Source organism: Sander lucioperca, chromosome 14 (genome assembly GCF_008315115.2).
Source record: "Sander lucioperca isolate FBNREF2018 chromosome 14, SLUC_FBN_1.2, whole genome shotgun sequence".
NCBI classification, from domain to species: Eukaryota; Metazoa; Chordata; class Actinopteri; order Perciformes; family Percidae; genus Sander; species Sander lucioperca.
In genome coordinates this window covers 15,704,601-15,721,560 of record NC_050186.1, presented here as the reverse complement: position 1 = coordinate 15,721,560, position 16,960 = coordinate 15,704,601, and the positions used below count along the sequence as shown (strand labels likewise).

Here is a 16,960-nt window from a genome sequence, read left to right as displayed (position 1 = left end):
AAAGAAATATTCAAGACTGCGAAGAAAAAGATAGCAAATCAATGATGCCGCAGGTTTCACAAATACCTTGTAGCTTATTGATCTTCTGAATACGGGCCTCGGCAGCTCGCTTCTCCTCTTCAGATTCACTTGTGTATTCTTCTTCTTCCTCCGGACAGCTGAGCAGAGAAATCAATAACTGAGGTTTCACAAATGGGTTAAATCTGAATGTGTAGTTCTTATTACGCTCCTTTTTCTCAGTTCACACACGCATGCACACACGCACGCACGCACACACACATATAAAACATAACCCGACTTCTCATACACACCTCTCTACAGCCTCTCTAATGAGCCTCATCCACGTGTTTCGTTCCTCTTTGGATGATGTGTGGACCTCATACATTTCTGGCCCGGCGGCTGACGCGCTGATCAAAAACATCCCCCTCTCTTCGTTTGCTACTTCTCGCACTATTAACTTCTGCAGTGCGATGACTGGAGGCTTCTGATCCTAAAGCACATTAAAAATGGTGAATTATATACATATACTATACATATATTTTTTTTTACATGATGTGATGATGGCCAAAGATGAAATAGAACAGGTAATAGGGTGTAACATCACAACACAGAGACACAGCTGAATAACCTTACAACTAGGTACTGGTCTCTTTAAATTAATTGTGTGCGTACCACTGTGGCAAACGTAAACTTCTGGTCTTTTTCTTGCAGGAAGATGAGTGCATCTGTGAGAAGGAGAGCCAGGACATCTATGGAAGTGAGGATAAGCAGGAAAACACAAGTCATGTCATCAGCCTTGATCATTTATTCACACGATGCACATGCGCGTGAAAACGATGCAAAATGAACATATCCGTCGACAAAACAACAAACGCCCGTGTCACCTTTGAGTCGACCGGTGGCAGTCTTCCACAGAAGCAGGCCCTGGTGTTTGAGCGTTTGTCCCGGCCCCATCATGTCCTGCTTGCGGAAGGTATGGCCGTTCTTCAGCTTGGCTGCGCTGCGGTTCTCCATGCGGTTCCACACTTCCTGTAACCTCTGATGCCGCTCGTATTCGCTGACGCTGAGGTCCACGGCTGCTATCACCTCTCGAATCTGAGCCAGTGCTTTCGAAAGGTCTGCATGCTCCTCTGTTTCCTCTGAGGAAAAAGAAAACATGAAGACCCAATGAGATATCTTGTGTTACTTCAAACTGAAACATTGTGTTTTGTGCTTTTATTGACCATAGGAGCATGTAGCCAGCAGAGGGCAGTAGATAACTAACCTTGAGTATATTTTAGGATCCTCTCCAAGAGCACTGGGTACTTTGTAATCCTTTGGGTTACCAGCAAGATGCACTCTGGGATCTCCCTCCGTCTCACCAAAGAATTATTACCTTGTTGCTTGAAAAGAAAACAGCATCAAGAGTTATACTACGTCTCCCTGAGCAGAGCAGTGAGGCTTTTATTTTGGGATTAGTTCAACAGAAGTTACAAGTCAAGTCAAGTCAACTTCATTGTCAATTCTGCAATACGTGCCAGACATACAGAGCAATTGAAAATTTGTTTCTCTCCGACCCACGGTGCAATAAGGACACGTACAACAAGTATAATATAAAAGATAAGAAATATATACAAATAAAGATAAAAAAAAAGATAAGTAATATGTACAAGTAAGATAAAGAAAGATAAGTAACATATACAATACAGTAATACATTCTAAATAGACACTTGCTCTGGGAAGGTTAAGTACCTTAACAAAGTTCTGAAATCTCTTGTTATGCTGCTGGAGCTCTTTGAAAAAGCTGACTGCTTCGTTGTGGCGACTGCAGAACTCTCCATACACCTGCTTCATTTTCTCGCTATTCTCATCTGAAAGCTGCAGAGAAACAAACACACCCAGTGATTCACACACACTCATTGGGTCCAATGTATTACACCAAAGAGAAAGGTAGCCCCTGAAAAGCAGCCAACCTGTTGGAGCAAGACGTCTCCTATTCGCTGGATGAGGTAGTTGCTGTGTCCCTGGGGCTGGGCGGAGCTGTGTCGCCGCTCTTTCATGGCAGCAAAGAAGGCGTGGTGGAAGAGAAGCAGCTGGTCCAGACAGGGGAAGACCCGCTCCACCGCTTCTGTATCTAGCTGCACTTCCTCCCTCATGCCTCGCCGGAAAACCTCGGCCATGATGTGTAGCGTCTGTAGGTGGTGAAGCTCGGTCTGCATCAGCTCTGAGGTTCAACACGTAGACATTCAATACGATACAACTTTATTGTCAGTTCACACCTAAATTAATTTTGCGTTCCCGAGCAGCTCCGCTCAAAAGAAAAAAAGAATACACACAGAGCTAGACAACAATTACACACATAGTACAAATATAAAGCTACATCAACAGCCATGGCAAACATGTTTCATGATATCCTCGGATCCAGATCTTAAACGGACCATCGGCTAAAAATAATAGAGGCCATTGCTACTAAGTGATGTTTCGCTGGAAGTGGAGGTGCCGATTTCCTGTCAAATTCGAACGGTCGTCATGACGCTGTGCACAGAGTGTAAAGGCAACAAATTGATTTTGTTTTAGCAACAGGATAGACTGATGTACAAAAGAGTTCCTAAGCCTGTTGTATCTAAACAAAGGCACTCTAAATCGTCCGTTAGAAGGCAAAAGTTGGTAGTCATAATTTAAAATGTGCATGGATTCCGAAGATGCTTTTAGCAAGTCTGAGCGTGCTCTTTTTGTGGATCGTTAGAAAGGCGTGTGCAACAGGTTGACCAATGATCTTAGCGCAAACTTTGAGTAGGTTGTATAATTTAGTTTTAAGTTTAGCAGATAGGCTGCTGAGCCGGGCTGTGCTGCAGTACAGCATGACCCTGTGAATCATTGAGTTCTAAAAGTCAAAGAGTGTGTATTATATCATGCCAGAAATCTGTTACCCAATTAAATAAAACAACTGTATGCGAATACAGCAATTTTATATATGAAACACGGACACTGGCAGAAAAGGACACATTTCAGTGGTTTTCTTTTACAACTCTGACATCTGCTTACCGTAGATAACATCCTGCCTCTTGACAGCTCGTTTGTCCTGCTTCTTGCAGAACTTGTGCTCCACGGTAAGACTCCACGACTCAGCCTCGTAATCCACAGCATCGGCCAAGATGTCACTGTGGATGCATGCGTCCACGCAGTCTATAAAAAGAGAGGGGTACAAAATCAATTTCTCTTATCCAAACTGCCAGGATTACGTTTCATTCATCCGTGTTCCCAACATTTACTTACTAGATAGAGACAGGGCTCTTTCTTTCATGATCAACAAATAAAAACGAGATTTACATGTGTGTATGATGATTTAAGGGACATTGTCCCCCTCCACACACAAATAGCAACCAATTTGAACAAATGTAAAAGAATTTCACAGATAAATACAAATACTCACAAACGCATTTAGCAATTTTCATATAACTAGCTATATTTGAAGCAGCCTATTTGTTTTTCAATGTTTTCCTGTAACTTACATTACCTAGAGGGACTCTGACGCATAGTCAGCAGCTCAGTTGCATTGTTCTTCTGTTTCTATTACTGGAAGATTTTCCGAGCTGCGTTGGTTGCAAAAGGACCTTGTACAGTACCCTGGTTGGCATCTTCTCAAAGCAGGAAACACAACAACGTGCACACTTGCACTCTTGTACCTTTGTACATGTGGACTTGTCTGAATTTCCATTTCCTTGTTCTTGCTCTCTTATGTATTGTGTTGTTGATGTTGTCTTTTTGTATTCTGTTTTGATGTGAACCCTGGCTGCAAAACAAACTTCCCCTAGTGGGACAATAAAGATGACTTGAACCTTGAAGGTTTAGATGCATGAGGACAATAATTTCATGTACGGTAACTAGGGCTGTCAAAATGAAAGTGTTATTAACGAGTAAGTCTATATCGACGTTGTTTAATTTCTGGGATTGTTTAGGTGCCGCTGGAAATTCCGCCAGATGTCCCTCATTCTGGCCAGATGTCCCTAACCTTCCGCTTTCTTTGTGTTGGCATTTTAAACTCCGGTGGATTTATGAGGACTATGGTTAACTGCTCCTCAGATCTCTGCAGGGTAAATCCAGACAGCTAGCTAGACTATCTGTCCAATCTGAGTTTTCTGTTGCACGACTAAAACAACCTTTGAACATACACATGTTCGACCAAAACAAGTTCCTTCCCAAGGCTATTTTTCAGAGGCGCCGTTGCTCCGCCTGGGGCTTACCGCAGCCCAAGAGGATTGTGATTGGTTTAACACTAGAACGGCCATGACGGTCATTTTGACCGTTTTGAAATTTATATGTGTAATAACTTTGCTGAATAAAAAAATACAATCCTGCTGCTGCCTGACTTTTCCTAAAATAGTCTGTATTTTAATTTAAAATTGTTTTTATATACATTACACAAAAGGCAAAGAAAATACAGTCACTTTTACCTATTTCGGCCATACACGGTCATATTGACCGCTCGGATTTTCGCGGTATTGTTTTTAATTTTTCGCGCGGTTGAAGATGCATCTTGGTTGCTTAGTAACTACCATAGTCTCTGTCAGAGCAACGTAACTAGCGGTCTCAAGTAACAAGTGTGGGCATCACCGATGGGCCGAAGGCAAAGCCAGAGATGGTAACGTAGGCTACTACGGCGTGGAGGCACTCTGTTCTGAATCAGAAGGCAAACACCGGGCGCTCGCTCTGTGAAAGGCGCGGTACACGTAGATGGCCGGTGGCTGTTTACATGTTCATATAACTTTATACATCCTCGAACTGGCTGGAATCATTGCACACATCCTCTCCAAGGAGTGCACCAGCAGTAAAATTGTCCGGAGGAAGTTTATGCAGCAACTGGCAGAGGAGCTGAGAGCGGAGTTTATGGAGGAAAAAAGGTCAGCGGCTCACGGTCTGAGCAGCGCTGCGCACCGCAGCAGACACCAAAACAGAGGCAGTGCCAGGTTAGGTTATAGCTAAATGTTCAAATAAGATACTTATAATTGTTATTTGGCTGTTATGAGTTAAGTTGAATGAATTTCCACACCGTATTTTTCGGGATATGAATGTATTAAATAATTACGGTTTACTATGCCATATATGAATAATTGAAACACGTATTACTACTCAAATGTATAATTAAACTCGTAAAAATGTACATTTCGGTGTTATTACGTTTTTCTAAAGATATCCTAACACAATACATAATACAATATGCAATTAGGTATTTATCATGAGAGATTATAGAGTTTGGAATCTGGCGGTCAAAATGACCGCTCACGGCAGTTCTAGTAGTTATGGAATTCCGGCACTTCTAGTGTTAAAGAAATGGCAATAAACCAGACCATGTTTTTTTCCCATCCTGGAATGCTGTGTGAAGTAGCCAGACCCTCCACTAAACACTGCTGCTCTCACCCCCTCTGTCTCTTAAGCAGGGCAGTCAGTAAACCAGGTGGGGGGAAGGGGGGTGTCTTATAATACATCCATGAACGGGAGTGGATGGCTAGCAGAAACAAAGCTTCTTGAACAGAAATAGATGAATAAAAGGGTCTTTTGAATGGCAAGTTGAGTTTCAAAGCCCTTCCAGATGGTTCTCACCACAAGACTAAAGTTATTTGCATGTACTGTCGATGTGAATGGAGTTACCAATGGAGTAGTCAAGTCACATGAGCATTAAAAACTTGAAAAAATATCCCTTTTGAAGTACATTTAGAACAAAAATGTGTGATGAACTAGGACACTCATGCGATTAATCGCGAATAAACATTTTAATCCATTGACAGCCCTAATGGTAACCCATCTGCACTTTTTTAAGGTATTTTTTGTTTTCCACACCTTCTCCGAAGGATGAGTCAGTGGAAGTTGAGGACACTGGAGTCGGCAGGAGCTCTTCTGATCGGCTGGTCACCTTCCAGGCATCAGACTCTTTCTCTGAACTCTCACTGAGCTGACTGTTACACAAAGAAAAAAAAATAGTGGGTAAGACAATATTACCTACACAATTTGACCAATCTACCCAAATAATTTTCTGTAATTCATAAAGTCTGAGAGCTTTATAACCTGTCACTGTTTGGGAAAGCCCCAGAGAGTAGGCACAGGTGGGTCGCAGTGTCTTTCATGAGGGGTAGAGAGGTAGAGATGGGGACAACACACTGAGGAGGACTGTCTCTCACTGTGAAATCTGTGGGCAGAGCAAACAGAATGAACACTTATCATCCCCCAGAATGAAACGGTGCGGACAGGAAATTGTACGTACAACATAGTTAAAAGAGCTCGACACCTAAATTGCTGGTGACATGGACAGCAAAATTGCTGGTGACTATTGACCCTTGTGTTGTAAACTCACTCTGTGGGAGGGATGCTGTCCTGTTTTTCACCATGGTAAAGGCATACTTATCCTGAAGTTTCTAAGTAATACAAATGAAAGAGGCTGGTTACAGCATATAGACAATGGACACAAAGACAGGCTCCAATAGAGAGGAGTAGTTCCAATATTTCAAAGTAATACTCACCTTCAAACATGGGGGGACAGATTCCTGACAGCCCTTATGGACGATAGTAGTGCAACCTGGGAAAAATAAATAAATATATTTATTTATTTTATATAAGTACAAGTTTTAAATACTGAATAAAGTATATTAATTATATAATGTGTGCAACAATAAACTGTTCATTTACAGCATTACTAATAATTAGTAAACATTTTTAATTATTTGATTGTTTATTAACAGTAAAATAACAATTAACTAAAGATTAATTCATTTTTCATTTACTATCTGTTGATGGTTATTATAAAGTGTTACCGTGTTTTTTTTTGCTAAAATATATAATATTCCTTAGAATTAGGCTTTTACTTACTGGAGCAATGCAGCAGGTCTTTTCCAGATGCCGGTTTCTCACAAACCACGCACACGGTGGGGCCCAAACAGGACCCTGTGTTAAACCGATGTCCATTCAGCTGCCTATCCTTGGCCTCTCTGTCCTTCCCCTTCGCCTTGGAAAACCATGCCGGAGACATAAGCGTAAACATTGCTATACAGACAGACAATGAAACGTGACACCTACAGCTAAGAACTTTGAGCAAAGCAGGCTCAATTCATATCTCTCTAAACCAGGGTGAGTTTCTATTTGCAGAGTAAACTCTCCCACATGGAAGAAGATATCTGAGCCTGGCAGGAATCCCCGCCTTTTTCCCAAACCGTAAGAATGTCCATGAGAAGGAAATGGAGTGTAGCATAAACAACAGATGCAGGTCGGGGACAGCTTCCAGTCTCCGTGCTGACTCAACAACAGGGGATTAATCATTAAAAGGAAAGAGGCTGGACTCCATGTTTGGTCTGTCACTCTGACCTTCAGTTATTCCCAAAAACATTTCCTGGTTGCGTCTCCCAGAGAGTCACATATTCCATACCCGAGTCTAGAACTGGGATGCTATCCTTCACAAAAGGTTTTTTTAATGTGAAATACCATTAATACTTCTATGAGGATAAATAGACCTTTTTCACAGCAGACATGTTGACATGTCATAGTAGGAAAAGCACAGGTGTATTCAAAACCATTAATGATGGCTGCATTCCACTTAGCAGAGGCCCTGGTATTGTGCATGCTGACTCACTGAAATAGCTTACTGGGACACTTGATGGAATTGAGCCATTGTTAAAGGTCCCATGGCATGAAAATTTCACTTTATGAGGTTTTTTAACATTAATATGCGTTCCTCCAGCCTGCCTATGGTCCCCCAGTGGCTAGAAATGGCGATAGGTGTAAACCGAGCCCTGGGTATCCTGCTCTGCCTTTGAGAAAATGAAAGCTCAGATGGGCCGATCTGGAATCTGCTCCTTATGACGTCATAAGGGGAAAGGTTACCTCCCCTTTCTCACAGAATTTGGCCCACCCATGAGAAAGAGAGAGACATCATGGCTTGAAAACAAGCAAAGTGGCAGTTGGTCAAGGCCACACCCCCACCCTCCACCTTGCCCCCCCTCTCTCCTCCTCAATAGCATTTAAAGCTACAGACGCAGAAATGGCACATCCTAAGGAAAGCTCATTATGGGACTGGCTCTAGTGGCTGTCATTCTGCACCAAGGCTGAATTTCGGGAAATAGACTTCAGATACAGTATTAGGGGACCACTAAGGCCTATATAAAAGCATCCAAAAAGCAGCATGTCATTGGACATTTAAGGTTATCAATTTCAGCTGTGCTTTTCCTACTATGACAAGTCAAAATGTCTGATGTGAAAAAGGTCCATACTGATATTGAATCAGCCAGTGCTACATACACACCTGCAGCTATGGAGCATTGAAAATCATTTGTATTTTTAAACAATTAAACAAAGCTGAGAGCTAATGTAGCATGTAAAGCTGGCTTGAATGTACAGTTTAAGTTGTGTTCCTTATATTCTATAATCTTTGTTTCTGATGTGTGTGACAGCAGAGCCGTGGACTGTTTGGGTTTACCTTGGTCTTGTTGCGCGTACTGGACATCCTGCTCTTGAGAAAACTGAAGGTGCGAATGACTTTGTACTTCTCTGACTCCACCTTTGTCGGGATGTTGTATTTATCCAACTCCTCCTCTTCAATTCTGAGAAAAAAAATGAAAATAATGTCAGTGCAATTTGTTCTATAACTTACAACACTAAAGAAAAGTTTGTTTGCAGCCGTGTGTTAGTTGGTAAAGCCACACCATCCTGATTTTCTTCTTGCTGAGTCTACAGGACAACACAAGTAGTATGGTGGGTTAGTGTAGGTGCAGGCAGAGAGTCCATCTGAGAAAATGTACTGCTGTTTGTTCCTATATGCTTACAGTACACACGCATAGAACTGGTTCATGACTAGGGATGTTTAGGGGGGAAACTGAAACTTCCTGCCATGCATCTGATATTGCACTACATGTAGTTCCTGGTGAAATAAATGTTTGAGAAAGCAATTTAAATAAAATTATGATAACAAAAAGTAATTTGTTAGTTAAATGTGGCAACAAATGAGTGTTTATTCTCTGCAACTCTGTGCTGTGAAAATAAGAGAGAGTTAGAGGCTAGATACATGCAAAACAACAATGACAGACTTTTGTTGCATATTGTTAAAAGGCAGTAACAACTTAATTATTGTTCTGCTGTAAGGCAGAGCAGAGGAAAGACAAAGTGTTGAGGTTGAGGTGAGGAAACAAAGAGATGAGAGGGAACAAGGACATTATATGAAAAAGGAGAGGAGAGGAAACAATGAGGGGAGATGCAACAGGGAGAGAGGAGACGAGGTTGTGGTTTGTTGTCCATTGGTGCGTACATGCTACAGTATAAGTCTTGGTTAGGGTTAGTTTGTTTAAGCCGAACGGTTAAGGATGTAGAGCAGTCCAACAGGGGTCAACCCCCACCCCTCACATACTCTTTGAGGAACTCAGACAGTGTAAGATGTTGGAGGGACTCTGCCAGCTCCATGCTGTCCTCATCATCATCAGCAGACTGGGCTCGCTTACGGAACCTAATCTCCCTGTAAAGAACAGCGCACAAACACGGACACACACTGACGTTTACTGATGTCAATATTGCGGAGATATTGTAGGGTTGACTATTGGTGCTTTCACCAAATATTAACACAATGAGAATTTTGATAAATAAATAATCACCAATAATGTGGATACAATGACTAAGTGGGTTAATCAATTTCATAATAATTTGTATATCCATCTGTATATATATACTCCCCACCGGTAAATACAAGAGTGTACAAGTGTACTTCTTACCGTTATAACTCTCTTCTTATTTTTTTCTATTTCATATTTTATTCTTTGTGTATTTTTCTATCCTATTTATATTTAATGTGTATTTTTGTTATGTGTTGTGCTGCATTGAGCTGCTGTGATAAGTGAATTTCCACAATGTGGGATCAATAAAGTCTATCTCTTATCGTAAAGGAAAATGATAAAACAGTTAGTAAGTATGGTCAAATTACATCACTTTACTGTAATGCAGCCTTTAAACCAGGAAAAGAAAACACTTGTGTCATATCACGATATCCAATATGTAAGACGATATATAGCCTCATATATCGATGTCGATATAATATCGATATATTGCCCATCCCTATCACAAAGGCCAAGGAGACATGCTAAAATTAAAGATCCAAATCTGGTTTTTACAGCTTTTTATACCATCTTTTAGCCCTGATTATGTTTGCCATCTTCCAGTAGGTGGAGCTGCTGGTGTGGCAGTTCAGTAAGCATATTATTTATATATAAAATGGCAGAGGAAATATCAGTCGTCATCAGTGAAAAAGGGTGAGTGGAACAAAAAGAGGAAAAGCAGTTCTTTCTTTTAATCAGGCCCCCCCCCCTTAGAACAGACAGAGACCATATAAAGCAGCACTGTCACTTTTTTTGTCAATAATTTATATTATAATCTGCAGTCTTTTAAATCATAAACTATAATCTGCCTGTGCATTGTAAAATACAGTTGTGACATGTATCTAAGATGCAGCCGGTCATATCTGAGGTAAGACGACACTGTTAGCCATATATTAAAAAAAACAAGTGCATTGTGCATTACAAAAACAGGGCTGGTAGTAGCTCAGGGACACACTGATATCTGTACGTCATTGCCTCTGTTGCCACTAGAAAAAGAGACTGACAAGATCAAAACACCAGCACTGCTTCACAAGGACAAAATAGCTTCCTAAAAGATGGCAGCAAACTTCACAGAATGCCTGCTGTCACCAAGCAACTTGGTCGTCACGGTTACCCCGGCGCTGGAGGATTACATATTTGTTGAAATGTACTGTAATTTTTACATTACATTACATTGTCATTTAGCTGACGCTTTTATCCAACTTACAATACAAGCGACTTACAATTGCAATTATATGTCAGAGGTCGCACGCCTCTGGAGCAACTAGGGGTTAAGTGTCTTGCTCAGGGACACATTGGTTGATATATCACAGTGGGAATTGAACCCAGATCTCCCATACCAAAGGCATGTGTCATATCCACTGCACCATCACCACCCTGAAGAAGGGTGCACCGTTCCCAGCGGCGCTGCAATACCAGGTCGATGCGTGGAGTGAATGGAGCAAGCCCCTTTTTCAACTCCCATTGCTAAAAATCCATTTAATATGTTGTCCCTTGATGGAGGACATATCAGATATTAAACTGATGAGAACAGATACTACACTTGATCTTAGCCAAAAGGCCGAGAAGCGATTTTAATTAAGAGCGAAAGCCCCAATGAGTGAGGCCAATGTGAGAGGACAGAGAAACACTGAAACTCAAGAGACAGAATAAAGGCATCTGGAATACAGTGTTATCCAAATAAGACCTAATAAGACAAATTAGCAAAACAAGCAATTAAAAGTAAAGCATAAATACCTGTTTTCATGTGACTGCTCTGATATACTGGATGCTCTTTGCTCTGTGAACATAAACGATGAGGAGAAGTTGTTGAACTAATTATTCAAGAACCTTACAACACATTTAAAATTGACAGCAAACACACATATCGCACCAAATAACGCCCCCCCCCCCACACTGTTACAGAGTGAATATTTGATAATGCCTGTCAGGTTTCATTTACATGCCAGAGCAGCTGTTCATATTTAAGCATCTGAATAAAACCACATATGCAAAATAACAGATGATCCGCAGGTGCGTAACCAAGACAGAACAATACATATGAAAGCTGTAGCGCAGACAGACACAAAGTGCTGACCCCTCAGAGACACCTCGTATCTCTCACAAAGCAATCAGCTGTCTTTTCATTTCATCACAGCCATTTGGATTACAACAAGGATGCATCATGATTAGGAAAGGCAAACACACAAACACATGCCAAGGTTATTACAGTTTCATGATTCTAATCATCTTTTTTGACTTTGATTATTGTTTCAATTCCCCTTACTTATTCCAACTCGTTTTTACTTGTAGTTCAGTTTCCACGCTTTTGTATGCTTCAGCATGAGCCCGTAAATATTTACAGATTTTTACATTTAAGAAGATGAATGAAATAATCATTTCATGGTCAGCAAGGAAAATCATTTGTTTTCAAATAATGTTGGATAAATGCTGAATTTGAAAAGCATCTGGCAGGATGACAGGATTAAAACAAAAAGGTAACACTTTACTTGAAGGTATCTACATAAGAGTGACATGACACTGTCATGAACACATGACACTGTCATGACACAGTCATGACACATGAACTCTAACCCTAACCATAACTTGTCATGACAAAACTGAATGACGCTTACTAAAAGAAGCGTTATGTCATAAACGTTTATGACTTGTTTATAATGTTTATGACACGTTCATGACAGTGTCATGTCACTCTTATGTAGATACCTTCAAGTAAAGTGTAACCAACAAAACTTCAGAATCATGTTTCTGTTATGGCAGTTATTTTTCATTTTTAAAGATGCAAAATTTTTCGGACACTGAGGAGCAGTGGAAAGGAGCTGTAAACACAACAGTGACATGCTATCCACTATGTTGAGTTGATATGGTGAGCCTGGCAGTTGCTTATTGCTTATTTACAAATTCATTTACAGAGCAACATTAGCATTCATTGGAGTCATGTTTCTGGCCACACGAAAAATGTAAATATTCACTTTTTTCAAATTTTAGCTCTATTTTGGTCTGCACCACTTCCTAAAGAAAAAATCTGGCATTTTCGCTAAATGCTCCACTATGTTCACTAGCTAGTTGCTGCCTTTGTCTGTCTGCTGGTGCTAGGCAGTTAGCATACATTTGGTTTATCAGAGCTTTTCCGGTGAAAACAGCTGCCTGCATTTGAACACGATGGCGATGAGAGCGGCGATAATTAACCAAAACCTAAAGTTGGGGGCAGTGAAACCCAAACAATGAGCTAAAACATGCTACAAATCTCTGGAGAGCTGAGGGGAACTGCAGTGTCAGGTGTTTTGGTCTTTGAAACAAGTCAAATATTTTAAAACTTTAGTGATCAGCAGTTTAATCAGTGTACAGTAATAACCAGAGATGTTCCGATGCCAGTATCCGTTATGACTGACTGTCAAACTGGATAATAAATGAAAGTTTTTCAGCGTTTATTGTTTGTGTTTGTTCATGTTTCACAAAGAGTGTAACAACAATGATAGCAATCATATCACATCCATACAGGGATAGTAGTACACAGCTGTTAAAACATAATAAAATATATGTATTTTTTCAACACACTGGTATCGGATTGGTACTCAGTATCGGCCGATACGCAAGTTCTGGTATCGTAATCAGGAAGGGAAAAATGGAATCGGAACATCTCTAGTAATAACCCCCCCCCACCCCCCCCACACACACACACACACACACACACACACACACACATAAGCACTGACACTGACAGCGGCATGCTGGCCATGCTGGGCCTTAGCGCAGTGTGACGGCTGCAGGTGTTCAGTACTTACTACCAGGGTGGAGAAGAGACAGAGATTTAGACAGAGAGAGGGCCTGAAGGAGAGATCGGCTGTGGCTGACACTGTGGAGCACGGCATCTACAGGGCACAGTGGACAGAGGGCTGCTCACACATCAACTACAGACGGTGAAACTATCACCACGTACTGTACAGTCAACTCCGGAATCAGAGCTCATGAATCACTATTTCTTGCAGAGGTGTAGGCTCATTGTGAATATTTGAAAAAAAGCTAAACTAGAATCATTTTCTTTTTGAAAGAAAAACACTGTTAAATGAGTATTTCAACATTTTGGGAAATATGCTTATGTCCTTTCTTACCCAGAGTTGAAGATCAAGATTAATACCACTCATGTCGTGTCTGTCTGTTGTGGGTTTTTTCAGGCTCAAAACTGCTTCCAGTCTTTATTCTAAGCTAAGCTAACTGTCCTGTTGCAGTCGCTTCACATTCAACGGACAGACAAGAGAGTATTACTGATCTTATTATCTAACTGCTGGCAAAGAAAGTGAACAGGCATGTTTCCCAAAATGACTAACTATCGCTTTAAGCACATTCATTTGTTGGGACTTGACTGCACTTTATATTAGTAGTGAGACTACAGTTGACAGGTGGTTTAAAATGAACAGAAAGTAAAAAGTCAGCTCTTGCACCAACCATTAGTGACACACCAAACAAGTGAAGTTAGTCATGTGTAAGACTAAATATCTAACTATGTGAGGGAGTAAACAGTCCCAGTGTTACTGACCAGGGCTAATATCTGAAGTGCTGTTGTCCCGGGCAAAACGAGCAGGACGGAAGCTGATTTTGGGGGAAGAGTAGGAATATGAACGCAGCCGAATCCCCTGGTCACCCAATTCCTAGACAAGTTAAAAAAAAAAAAAATAATTCTGAAAACAAAAACATCAGACAGACAAACTTCTTTTGAAATAAGGAGAAGTGGAAATATCTGATGAAAGTGGTTGAGAGCCTGAGATGGTATTTTACTTTTGTGATGGGTTCACATGCTGAGGCAGATTGGCTGCGAGTGCACGTGAGGTCAGGGGAGGGACAAAGGATTTCCCTTTTGTCTTCACTTTTCTCAACATCTGACGAGAGCGGGGAAAGCGGAGACTTTGGCTCAGGGCTGTCCTCTTCACTGTCCACTTCCAGAGCCACCAGACTGGAGCAAAACATTACCAGTTACACACAGAGACACAGGAGAACACTGCCTTCTGATTGGAGAAAAGCAGCTACTTGTTTTGGTATGTCGCTATACTGCCCTACAAAGGCAAAAGACCTTAACTGGCTAGAGTGTGGAACTGAGAAAAACGACTTTAAAGTTTTTTTAAGTTGTCCAGCCAAATGAATTATAGGTAGGACACTGGAAATCTGTCAATTAGATGTTTTAGTAGTATCTTGAGCTCAAACTTTGACTCAAGACTTTTTTACTTTTGGCCTCTATTTTGAAGTTACTGTACTTCTGCCTTACCCCAAGGCAAAAGGCAGTCACTTCCACATTATCAATATTTGGTTGCTGATCACCATTTACAAAATCATTATAGTAACACCTTTATAAAATCTAGTGATCATGGCATATATTTCTGATGATTTACAATTACTTATAGCCATCAACTAATTGCTATCCTGTAGCCTAACGCAATCTGAGCATTCCAAAACAAGTCAGAGCGGTAACTGGTGTTACGGTGTTCTGCCTTGGTTTTCCTGGGCTTTTGGAAATTACTGTTAAGACAACGCATTATTTTCTCGAAAAAAACAAAACAACTAAAATTGACTCAAGATACCTGATACTTGTCTTGACTGTCCCTAAAATATCATAAACTAATTTTTGACCAAAAACGAAGTCATGGCCTTTTGCCTTTGCACGGCACCATACCTGAGGTCGCAGGTGTCCATGGGCGGACTTTCTCTCTGATCTGTCGGCTCAGAGTAGGCGGGGCGGCTCAGCCTGGCGAGTGCCTGGCCAGCGGGTGAGAGTGGGGGAGAGCAGGGTAGAGAGGCAGTGTAGAAATCGTCTGAATAGGGAGGAGGAGTGTCAGTGGCTAGCAGCAGGAGATCGTCCGAATCCACCGTGTCCCATAACCCGCTGTCTGTCCCTGTGCTGTCCCTGGTCACTTCACTGACGCTACACTTGATGTTGTCATCTTCTTCCTAAGGTAAAAACACAAGACAGGAGAAAAAAAGTGCAAAAGAAAGAAGCAATGTGTTTTTAAAAAGTTAAAATAAAAGAAAAAAGTAGCAAAATAGAAGAGATGAAATGATGAATCTGGGCTTAAAGAGAGCAGGTGATGTCTGACCTGTGTTTGATGTGTGAAGGTCTGATCGCTGCTGTTGATCATGGAGAGCAGAGGGTCTGTAGCATGCTGTGCCGACTGGCTCTGGACTTCACTGGACTGCATGGGATGCCCATTTACTGTGATAAACACACAGTACAATCCCCAGGATAGCTTTAGTATAGTTTATAAATCATTCAAACAGACTACTTCTCTTTGTCTCCCCTCCCTTTTTAAGATAAACTACTCCATAGTACTGCACTATACAAGATGTCTACTAGGAATGTGTTTTTATCCTGCTGAATGATTTACTGTCACAGAACACAGCGAGAAGCCACTTTTCATTGCCAATATTCATCCCAACATCAGTTAAATCAAATGTCTGGTTTGATCCAGAGAGCAGCTCTCAGAGGAACGAGAGTTAACCGGATATCTAAACCAGACGGCAAAAACAACAATTTAAACAAAAACTAACCTCCAAAACTTATGCCAGAAAAGAGAAAATAAGTTACCAAACATATGTCATATAATCGGACAGTTAGGTCACATTTTCTTCCGTGATCTTTCTGTTCTGCTTCATTCTCGTGATGTGGGATCATTGTATAATATATTTATATTGATCTTTCATCGCTTAAATGTCAAGGCTTAGAGAAAAGAAAGGAAAATGGGATGAGACACTGCATACCTGCTCCCTGTTTGACCTTTAAAGGTTTGTTTTCATAAAACCTCAACACACCCACCTTATAGGTTTTCTTTTGTAAAACCTTTTTTTTTCTTCTTTTCTGGGAATAAAAGTGGATTATTGACCTGAGTCATGCTCTCTTTTATTTACCACATCATGGACACTCTCTCTTTGTGATATTTATGAATAGAATAGAAAGACCAGGATTTGAACACTTGGGTTAGGTTTTCAAGACTCTTTGTAACTTTATTTTCATGAGAAATCTAACAAAAATACACGGTAATATGGAGTGATGAAAGAAGTATTCATAAATTATATAATTATATATATATATACATTGTTAATTAATATATTTATAATTATTTGACTTTTTAATTACTTAGGCATTAACATTTAACTACTTTGTATAATGATGGGTATTAGACAGCATTGTAGATGATTACATGTTTTGTGTATAACATCTTAATTTGTAAAGTAACTAGTAACTATAGCTGCCAAATTTATATAATGTAGTAAAAAGTACATTATTTCTCTCTGAAATGTAGTAAAGAAGAAGTACAAAGTAGAGCTGTAACAATTCCAAATGTTGCTGTACAATTGTCTCACAAACAATT

The 16,960-nt window shown here is 40.6% G+C and overlaps 1 protein-coding gene and 1 non-coding gene across 6 annotated transcripts in view; both read right to left on the bottom strand.

The window, feature by feature from the left end:
- The window catches only part of arhgef28a (Rho guanine nucleotide exchange factor (GEF) 28a), a 50,885-nt gene that overhangs the window by 12,356 nt on the left and 21,569 nt on the right, over positions 1-16,960 (bottom strand). For 2 of the 5 annotated variants that reach the window (XM_031317916.2, XM_035991167.1), the window contains exons 10-30: positions 15,689-15,804; positions 15,268-15,542; positions 14,379-14,553; positions 14,140-14,251; positions 13,388-13,474; positions 11,340-11,382; positions 9,365-9,469; positions 8,441-8,564; positions 6,841-6,976; positions 6,495-6,550; positions 6,329-6,389; positions 6,043-6,163; positions 5,818-5,933; positions 3,025-3,165; positions 1,953-2,203; positions 1,732-1,857; positions 1,265-1,382; positions 885-1,139; positions 673-749; positions 312-490; positions 67-158 (exon numbers count right to left, since the gene is read on the bottom strand). In XM_031317916.2, the coding sequence (XP_031173776.2) occupies positions 67-158; positions 312-490; positions 673-749; positions 885-1,139; positions 1,265-1,382; positions 1,732-1,857; positions 1,953-2,203; positions 3,025-3,165; positions 5,818-5,933; positions 6,043-6,163; positions 6,329-6,389; positions 6,495-6,550; positions 6,841-6,976; positions 8,441-8,564; positions 9,365-9,469; positions 11,340-11,382; positions 13,388-13,474; positions 14,140-14,251; positions 14,379-14,553; positions 15,268-15,542; positions 15,689-15,804 (2,766 nt within the window). The remainder of the gene's footprint in view (positions 1-66; positions 159-311; positions 491-672; positions 750-884; positions 1,140-1,264; positions 1,383-1,731; positions 1,858-1,952; positions 2,204-3,024; positions 3,166-5,817; positions 5,934-6,042; positions 6,164-6,328; positions 6,390-6,494; positions 6,551-6,840; positions 6,977-8,440; positions 8,565-9,364; positions 9,470-11,339; positions 11,383-13,387; positions 13,475-14,139; positions 14,252-14,378; positions 14,554-15,267; positions 15,543-15,688; positions 15,805-16,960) is intronic. The other 3 variants (XM_035991169.1, XM_035991168.1, XM_035991170.1) reach the window with 3 other exon arrangements.
- On the bottom strand, positions 10,985-11,175 carry LOC116063054. Its single transcript, XR_004108162.1, has one exon. It is a non-coding gene; the product is annotated as a U2 spliceosomal RNA (small nuclear RNA).